Source organism: Fulmarus glacialis, unplaced genomic scaffold (genome assembly GCF_000690835.1).
Source record: "Fulmarus glacialis isolate BGI_N327 unplaced genomic scaffold, ASM69083v1 scaffold595, whole genome shotgun sequence".
Lineage (NCBI taxonomy): Eukaryota > Metazoa > Chordata > Aves > Procellariiformes > Procellariidae > Fulmarus > Fulmarus glacialis.
The window spans coordinates 26,474-36,149 of record NW_009214656.1 but is presented as its reverse complement, the minus strand read 5'-3'; the positions used below and the strand labels follow the sequence as shown (position 1 = coordinate 36,149).

General features: G+C 41.8%; 1 protein-coding gene across 1 annotated transcript; it reads left to right on the top strand.

Annotated features, from left to right (window-relative positions):
• Positions 1–6: 6 nt before the first annotated feature.
• Positions 7–7,108, top strand: CNRIP1 (cannabinoid receptor interacting protein 1). The gene is made up of 3 exons (XM_009578609.1): positions 7–49; positions 762–906; positions 5,647–7,108. The coding sequence occupies exons 2-3, from the start codon at positions 766–768 to the stop codon at positions 5,809–5,811; spliced, it is 306 nt and encodes a 101-aa protein (XP_009576904.1). The 5' UTR covers positions 7–49; positions 762–765; the 3' UTR covers positions 5,812–7,108.
• The last annotated feature ends 2,568 nt before the right edge of the window (positions 7,109–9,676 follow it).

The following is a 9,676-nucleotide window of genomic DNA, read 5'->3' as shown; positions in this document are numbered from 1 at the left end:
CCAAGTACAAGATCGAGGTGGCCCTCCGGCCCGGCACCGTCCAGGCCACGTAAGTGCAGCCTCCCTGCTCGGGGCGGCTCCCCCGGCCCTCCCTTCCCCGCTGCTTTATTTTTAGAGGTTTAATATTTTTTCCTGGCAGACTGACAGCACGGGGTTTCCGTGATTTCTCCCTCCCCGCCCTTTTGCTTTGGTAGCCCCTTTTCTAGGTCCCTGGCCAGTTGTTCCCAATGCTTTGCCCAGCTGGTTCGGGAGAGAGGCCGCGTTTTGGAGTCGCTTCCTTCCCTCTCCCCTCCCCATCTTCTCCCGGAGCTCTTTCAAGCTCTTTTTCTCTCTCCTTCTCCGCGGTTTGCCCTGGAGGCAGAGGGAAGAGGCCCCTCCGGCCCTGCAAGGCAGGGATGCATCATGCCCAAGCCTCGCTGCAGCGTGGCAAAGCAGAGACTGGGACCAGGGAGGATGCCAGAGACTGGGAGCCAGGGAACCAGCTCTGGGTGGAGAGACAGCCCTGGAGACGGGATTCAGCTAACCTCTCCCCAGCTACTGGAGATCGGATCCCTCCTGCCTTTCCCTTCTATATTTTCCCTTGGTGACTGCAGAGCCCTGACATTTTTCAGGAGCCCCAGTGAGTCAGCAGCACCTGCAGGTCTGCTAAAATCCCTGAAGCATCCCCCAGGACAGAGGCTGCCAGCCCACATGCTGGCTCCAAGCTGCTAGGGAAGTGGACCTGCAGGGCTGCTGAAAGTCAGGATCCTGTCTCTTTGCAGGACAATGGGCATCGGGGGCGTCAATGTCCCACTGGAAGAGAAATCGAGGGATGCACAGGTGGCCTCTTACACAGGGATCTACGACACAGAAGGGGTGCCCCATACCAAAAGCGGGGAGAGACAGCCCATCCAGGTCAACATGCAGGTACGTGGTTCTCCAAACCTGGCATGGGAAGACGAGGGAGGACAGCAGGGGGCTGACTCCCAGCGAGGGAGTTGTGGCGGTGAAATATTCCAGGGCAAAGTCTGATCACAGCTGCTGCACTCCTCTCTGCTTTGCATCAGAAAGACCGCTGGTCAGAGAGTAGCTGGAAAACACAATCCCTGCTTCCCAAGGGAAAGCCAAGAGAGCAGCAAGGGCCAGGAAGTAGTAGGGGGATTTCTAGAGATTCGCATAGCCCTTTGGGGTGCTGCAGGAGAAAGAAATAGGAGCTGAACTCCTCACCTTTTCTGCAGGGCATATTACAGACTTCAGGCAACTCCCACCAAGGTCCCTGGCTAGGAATGCAGTTCCAAGTCCTTGGCAAAAGGACCCTTCTTTTGACTGCCAGCACTGGCAGAGTTTTTAGAGCATGCCTCAAGCACAAGGGGTGACTACTCTCCCCTTCCACCTGTCATCTGCAGGATGCCTGAGGACCTGCCAGAGGCTGAAAGCAGGTGTGAGAACACACACACCACACTCCCCCCACCAAAGGCTGTCTTCTTCCTTTCTTTCCCCATATGCTTCCATTATCACATTATCTCTGCATCCACAAACCTAAGTTCTTATTCAAGTAGCTCCTCACCCCAACCTTAAAAAGAAGCTCCAAGGGCCAGAATCAGTATATGCCATGGCCCCAAAGTGAGATGACAAAAGCTCAAGCCCGTAGGGCAGCAGAGCTGAGAGACAACAGGAAGAGCAGCAGGCAGATTTCCACAGCACTCTTTAGGTGGTGCGCGCAGGGTGCAGAGGGAGATTTGTTTTGTTCTGGCTTTGGTTTGGTTGTTTGAGGTTTTTTCCCTCTCCTGATTACAGTTGTGAGGGATTTCTGCTGTTTATTCTATGCCTCCTGTACCAAAAAGGGGAAATGGGGCAGTAAACCATCTTCATCTGAAGCTCTCTTAAGGGTCTGTTCCAACTTCTACAAGTTTAGGACCTTGCCAAGCCCACCAGATTTCAGCTTTTTCTCATATTTGCTCATTGCACTTAAGATTTCATCTTGATCTTTATCTTCACTATTTTTTTCTGGAATCATCGTTTAGCATGGCAATCCCCTCCTGAATAAGAACTGTAACATCTCCATTTGCAGTTTCTAATAATTACAGCATGTGTAACAATTTTGGAGACCCACATCACATTAACAGTTACCACTTCATAATCTTAGGTTAATAAGACTACCCTGAAGTCTTTGTCCACATGAATCACTTTTCTATACAGTCGCCTCCTTTTAACACCTAGGAAAACCAAACACCCAGTATGACTTCTCAACCAGCAGAACAGGGCTGCTGGATGCCGCCATTGAGTAGTGCCATTATATTTCACAATGTCCTTATACCAGGAGGTGAAAGGGCACTGCTCCCCAAAAAACCCCAGCTGCTTTGACTAAGGCATCCCTATTTTGATAGCCACCTTTACCCTTAAGTGTAGCACTGATGTGAATTCTGAAAATCTGGAAGTTTAGCTTTTCTTATGGAGAAAATCAAGTCAAATAAATCACAAATGAAGTAATTCCAAGAAATGCAAAGAGGTTCCGATTTTCAGATACACGCTCTGAGCTGGTTTGTTGCAGAATCAGAATGATTAGCCACATTATTTGTCCAAACAGTAGCTTTTACAAACCAAATCCTGCAATATTAACCATGAAAGCTAATAGGATTTGCAAGTGTTAAAGCAGGTCCTCAACCTCTTTTAGGATTTGATCTTGATAGATTGGTTCTTCAGTACAGCCTTAGATGTCCACAATTGATACTTTTAATGATTAAATATAGGAAACTCAGGAAGGATTTACATGTTTAACTCATCATTTAGCTGCTTAGCTAGACAGAGCCATAACAGATTTAGGGAACCAGCCCCAGACACCCCAGTTTGAAAACTGCTTCTAATACCTACTTCCTGAATCTTCAAAACTGGGCTTATTGCATACAGCTTTAAATTTTCCTATTTCCTTCAACTATGAGGAACTTCAGCCTCCACTTCCTTTTCTATAACAGGCAGGATCCTGATGCATCCTAGGGAGATAAGGACACTATTCAAGGCATAAAATCTGAACTCACATTAGAAATAGACCGTAAGGTCAGTCCTGCAGTTAACAACTGGTCTGATACTGCCAATTTAATGCCTAAAAGCCAGAAAGTCCGTAAGAATTTATTTCCCATCTGCTTTAGAACTTTAAACAAATAATTCTTTGAGCTCCTACTTTAACTGGCTGGTAGACATCTTACCTGTTACAGCCATAGTTTATATGTGGAAAACAACATCCCATTTCTGAATTCCAGAATCTGAGGATGCATTTGTTACCTGAATGCTCAAGTATGCACGCTACCCAGAAGCTGCTGAAGTGGCTAGCAAATGGTGTAAACTAAGTTAGAAACCTCTCTTTGGATCTCGTTTTATTCTTGGTCAGACTAGATTAAGATTGAATCAAGAAGCCAGACCTCCGTTCTCATAATAAATAGCCATCAAAAAACATCCTAGCATGCAAATTCAGAGGGAGCGATTAAATAGCTATTCACGCCAATAGCAGTGGATGACAGAGAATAGTAGATAGGGAAATAGGCTTCTAAGCCTGACCTACAAAGAGTAGGGCCATCCCTCCTCCCTGGGGAAGCCCGTATACAGTGGAGGAGCCAGGGTTCAGCTGCAGGAGCCACGGGAATTCAGGGGAGTTCTGGGGATGCAGAATGCTCATTATGCCACAGAGCTGCTGCATCTGCTAAGTACTGGGCTGAGGGGAGGCACATGGCAGTAGGAAAGCTCTGCAATTAATTCTTTCCTTCTCCTGGAAATCCACAGCAGTCAAACTACTTAGGGCAGCTCAGCAAACTGGGTCATTGGAGGAAGACAGAATTTGTTTTCTTCCTTTATCTTGTTGAAATTCAGATCCTCCATATATTAATGAAATGAAATGCTGCTCTTGTATCACATCACCTTCTACAAATGCTATTAGAAATGCCTTTTCTTCCTCAGTTTCCAGACTTGAGGGTGGCTGATGCTCCTCTCTGACAATTTCTCTGTGTGGATTGTGCACAGTAATATTCAATGCGCTTAACCTTTACTACCTTGCATTATGAGTATATCAGGATTATTATCAGAGATAATTAATAGAAGAATTCTTAATTAAGGTTTTAGTTGCTGAGAGAGATAAAATAGCCTGTACATCTGATTCTCTTTGTCAAAGGAAGTGGCAGAAATATTTCAGCTACTCCTTTAAGGTAACACTTGCATCTGGAGCCAAATAAAACCCTTCCACTAATGGCACACAGCTTTTGTTGTCAAGGCTAAATTTAAGTTACCACAGTGGGCTGGGGGAAGGTTTAAAGCAATGTCCATTATGCAGTAGCAGCTTACAAACCACATCTTGAATTAAAAAAAAAACAAACATGTCCTTCTGAGAAAACTGGATACAGAAGGCTTTGCTTGCAACTCAGGAAGAGTCACGGTGTAAAAGGGCTTTCATACTGACTTTGCAAATGTGATTATAATAGTCAGATGATCAAAGGTCAGCTCCCAGGCACATGATGGGAATGGAAAATAATCAAGTGAAGAAGCTGTCATTAAAGTGAGTGATGGAAATATTTAAAAGGAAAAAATGTTGAAGAACAAAGTGTCGTTCAGTAGCACTGCATCCACTATCTAGTATCGTCTAACAACATAGCACAATCAACAAACCATACTACTGGGACCAACAACAATGCGTATAGGCTTCACACCCACACTTTGGACTCTCTGCAAGGTCTCAAGGCATAGGAACTCAAATTTTACATCACCATCATAACTGAAGTAATGATCTATCCTCGTTGAGCCTCATTCATGTTATTTTGCTGATATTGCAAGGGTATCTAGCAATGGCTTCAAAAAAGTGCGAGATTTTATTTTGTAGAACTTAGTATAGCCATAGTCTCATTCCCTTCAAAGTTGCAATCAGAAAACTTGCAGTCAATGTCTCACTAGCCCTTCACTGTATTAGACACTTACCTGCTAATATGTGCTGATTATCTCCTTCCTAGCCTCTTCTACTCATATCTAAGTTTGAAAGGCTGCACTATCACAGTACAACTAGCAATTACAGAAACGCACAAAGGAGAAGTTCTTTTGTTTAAGTTTCATCTAAAATGTGGAACAGAATCCCAGGGAAGGAGTAAGTGGTCTAATAGCAGCGTATCTCAATCAAGACACCGCAAACACAAGGCTACAAAATACAGGGACATTAAATATTCCAGATTGAGCAAAAGAAGGAATCTTCCCAGTTGTAACTGCAGCCTCTAGGTATGGTATAAAGGTGAAGTGATGGCCTGTATCACTACAGATCACTGCTACGTGATATGTATATACATGCCAACTACTGCTGTGTCATCTTAAGAAGGATTATAGCTTGGATTCTTGCTCTTAGTAACATTTATCCACATGGGAACTTGAACATTTTTACTCCCTTGCCTTTCCCAGACGTAAGTGCAAGAGGACAGTACGTGGAGAATCTGATCCTTCATGTTTTATGTATGCCTAAGCATAAAAGACTTTATGACTGCTAACGCAGGCTTTACAGAACTTTGACTTATTGACTTGAGGAACAATAACCCTTATATCAGCTGTTTTACGCTCTGCAGTTTCATAAGAGTGGTGTTTCTCGTTAATAGAGAGAAACCAACAAAATAATCAGCTAACACTGATATTCCCTCTTCCTCGCAGTTCAACGACATTGGCGTTTTTGAAACAGTGTGGCAAGTCAAATTCTACAACTACCACAAACGGGATCATTGCCAATGGGGAAACAGTTTTGGTAGTATTGAGTACGAATGCAAACCAAATGAAACGCGCAGTCTTATGTGGATCAATAAAGAGACCTTCCACTGAAGAGATGTGAAACCAATACTGCTGGACAATCTCCCTAAAGAAAAATCTACCTTTTTAAACCAGCAAGAAGCCTTAACAAAGGCATACTGTAACGTTGCTTTGTTCCATAAAGTTCCAACAACTACGTTGTATATACAGGTGGTGCCACTAAAAATCTTTGCCTATTACTGTATTTTAAGTTTACCACGGCATCTGCAACATTCTTTATCTGTCACCCTGTAAAGTTCATGGTGAAGAATATTTGATAGCTGGGTAGAAAGTCATACCATCATAATACTGTCATAAGTATTTGGATTATGCCCACTAAATGGTTCCACTAGACGCAACAACTTTTGTGAAGTGTTTTGCTTTATTGCTTAGAATTTGGATGCAACATCACATTGGTGATTTCTGTATTTATATTTGTGTTTGCTCCTAAATCAGTGTGCTCCTTCAAGCATTTTGTCATACATGTCACCCCAGTGGACAGCAAAAAGTGCAAATTATGGATATTTGTAGGTTTAGCTAAATGGCAGCTACTGCACTGTTGATATTGTGCTTTCATACCAACGGATTTGGAAACTCATTCTCCCTTTTGTTAAGTGCTGTAAGATACTCCGTTTGCTAATTTACCAAATCTCTCAAAATAGGATTCTTTGTGGTTAAGTTTCTCAGTCTCTGAAATAGCTTTAGGAAACAGTATAAAACGTGCTAACCTGAATGAAGGAAAAGCAATAAATCAGTTGTGGTATTCAAAGACATCTAACAACATGGCTAATATCTATCTTAAGATCATATAGTATTCTTGAATGATAGAGCAGCCATACTTAATTTAGTTCTTAGATTAAGAGTTCTGATAGTAATCTCCATTTTTGTTTTAATGACACATTGCTCAAATCAGTAAAATCTTACAAATCAACTTTTTCAAGCCTGACCACTGTACTGTACCAAAATCAATCTGATTTCTGACCAACAAACACTCAGCAGCGTGAAGAAAGTACAGATCCCAGTGCATGTTTATACGTGCACTGCACTCTTTCAAATAAAGATAAGCATGTAAGCATATGCATGGTTACGACTAAAGGTGCTACATAAACACTAGATCAGTGTTTAACACATGCAGACAATGAAAAACAAACATATCCTTTCTTTCAGTAAATAAAGCAGGGAAACAAATACACTGTCTCATCCCCAACTTGGGCTGAAGTAAGCTGTCAGTTCTTGCATATCTGTTATTCCTTTTGTGAATAATTTGTAAATTGTGTATGTAAATGGTAACCATGACTTTTGATCTTTGTAATAAAGGACTTAAACAATTTCTTCTCTAGTATGACCCTCTAAATGAGTTGAAAATACTGCATCAAAAAAGGCAGTTGTTTTAGAAAGTCAGACAGCAGAGGGTACGTAGTCAGTCAGCTTTCTGAGAACCCAGTCCAAAGTACCTCGTGTTCTTCACGCAAAGCTATTGTTTCTAAGAAATACAGATCCAATGTGCTAGAATGCAGAAAGTAAATGTGATAACACTCAACAGAGCTTATTGATAAAATTCAACTGCATTTTGTTGCACTAACATAGTGTGGAAAGTAGAGATTTAGGACAGAAGTGAAATACCAAAGAAATATTTTCTTCCATCGAATCATTAATCAAAAAGCTTGACTGTTTGCAGATTTCTACAGACAAAAGAGCCTGACGGTAGCACTGATGTAATACGTCACTAGAACAGTCAGCTAGCCAACTGCATCTCTACTCTGAGGCAATATTACACAGGCAAATTTCACTGCGATGAAATTCTAGAAATAACCTTCTGCGTTAACTTCTTTCCTAGACTTTTCCAAGACTACAGAAAGAATTCTTCAAAATGAAAAAAACTGAACTGAGCAAATTCAAATGTAATCTGTACTTCAAACAGAAGTGTTATTGCCAGCGCTTTAGCAGAAGTTTTCAGATAACAGGCTTCAATGATACCAAACTTCCAGCTGTCAATCAATTCTATCTCTGCACTACTAGAAAGTGATTTTGTTCTGCAACAATTGGCATACTTTGGTTTATTTTGTTTGTACACATGAACTGAAAGCACATCAGCAAGAAATATGTACAATACATAAATTAACAGAGAAAATTCTGTCCTAGTAAAATTAAAATGTGTAAGACAGGCCTTCACTTTGAGTTCAGCTTCTATGAAATCCTTGGCCCATGATGTCCTAGCCCTCCAGCATTTAAGAAATGTTACCACGAATAAATCCAGCCTATCCTGGCACAGGAGGGCTATTACTCTCAGCTAGCTGGAAGCACACCTTTCCCAAGGTAAATACTCACATTCATAGTAATGCCAAATAGGGCAGCAATTCTCTCATGTCCTAGCAAGCCCTGTAGCAATTCAGCTGAAATTCAGTTCAGAGGGCGGTCAAGCAAGCCTGCAGACAGAGTGAGTTGCTTTTAAAAGGAAGGAGAGAACACCAGACCAACTGTGTCTTGCAGGCTCCATATCCTGATACTGAACATTGCTGCCCAGGACCATAGCAGCCCTTTCATAGATGGTGCCAGTGATAAAAAGGATGAGGACTGGTTAACAGCTTATCTTGGGGAGGGTGTAAATGGCATTTATCAGCTCTTATATCCTTCTCCCCTAGATGAGGTTTAAGCAGAGAGAAATGTTGCTTGGTAGCCTTGCATTATTCCTGCCTGAATAGAAGATTATTCATGTGATATTTGTTGAGTATCCATACCACCATGGATGACAGAGCTGATACTCCGCATATGTAAAGCGAAATAGTCCCATTGACTTCCCCTTGCTCAACAAGTGCTTTGCTAATACAAAGCACAACATTTGCTCCTAGTAAAGGAGACCCAAGACTTTAGCAGTTCTCCGAAAGTAATGTTTTGAATTTTTCATCCAGGACAACTCTGGTAAATATTCATAAAGCTTGAGTCACTAAAAAGCTGTTGCTGTGACAGTTTGATGCATTATTCAACCAGCAGCATTTAATCTCCAGACAAGTTTGTTCTTTACGCACCTTTTTTTAAGCAGTAGTTCCATTTTTGGGCAGAAGTCCAAAATTCAGAACAGGACACAATACACTAAGCTTAAATATATATTTATTTTTATCCACTATAATGTCAAAAAATGCTGAAAATGCATCAATCCAGCTGAAACCACAAAGCACTCATATCTAAAGGTTTTATACATGACAGACTTCAAGATTTTTCTCATGAAGTGTCCAGCTTTCATTTTCATAAGAAAGATTGAAACAGATATACCAAATCTTTCAGAGTCACTTTTTCATCTGTATTTAGGTAGCAGTTAGCACTTTCAGACTGCTGAGTAAAAGGATCCAAGAACAAGTTATTAGTCATGATTATTACAGTGGCGATCCTGCATAGGGCTTGCACTAGATCATTAGCGTTTGCACAAGGCTTTGTGTTTGGCGCAGCTACTACAGGCTTTGGTATCTCCTACTGTCTGACTGTATCTGAAAAAGAAATAACACTGCTAGAGTCTCCATGCCCTAATAGCACAAGTTAGGGAGGTTTCACCGGCTTCAGCTGAGGCTCTGTCCATTGGTTTGCAGATGCAGAGTGACCCTTAGTGATTCCAGACTAGCAGAGTATCCGAAAACCTCATTTATTACATTCTTCCTATAAACGATGTGAATGGAACTTCTGTACAATGAAGCTGTAAGTTTTGTAATACAAGGCTTTCACGTGCAGGAGAGGTTGGTTTTCATTTGGTTAAGAGCATCTGCCTCACTTGCTATGTAGAATTTTGACGCATGTGCTATGTTGAATAATTCTATTCTTCTAGAGTCTCTGTGTAAAGCTTTGATTAAATAAGGACGTGACACATTGTAAATGCTAACCTGTTTTTGAGATCTGAAACAAGTGGTGG

Bases quoted from the DNA above. Each gene is read 5' to 3' on its own strand.
- CNRIP1 (XM_009578609.1), top strand. From the start codon at position 766: ATGGGCATCGGGGGCGTCAATGTCCCACTGGAAGAGAAATCGAGGGAT. The intron at 907-5,646 runs GTACGTGGTTCT...TCTTCCTCGCAG, and splicing joins CCATCCAGGTCAACATGCAG to TTCAACGACATTGGCGTTTT.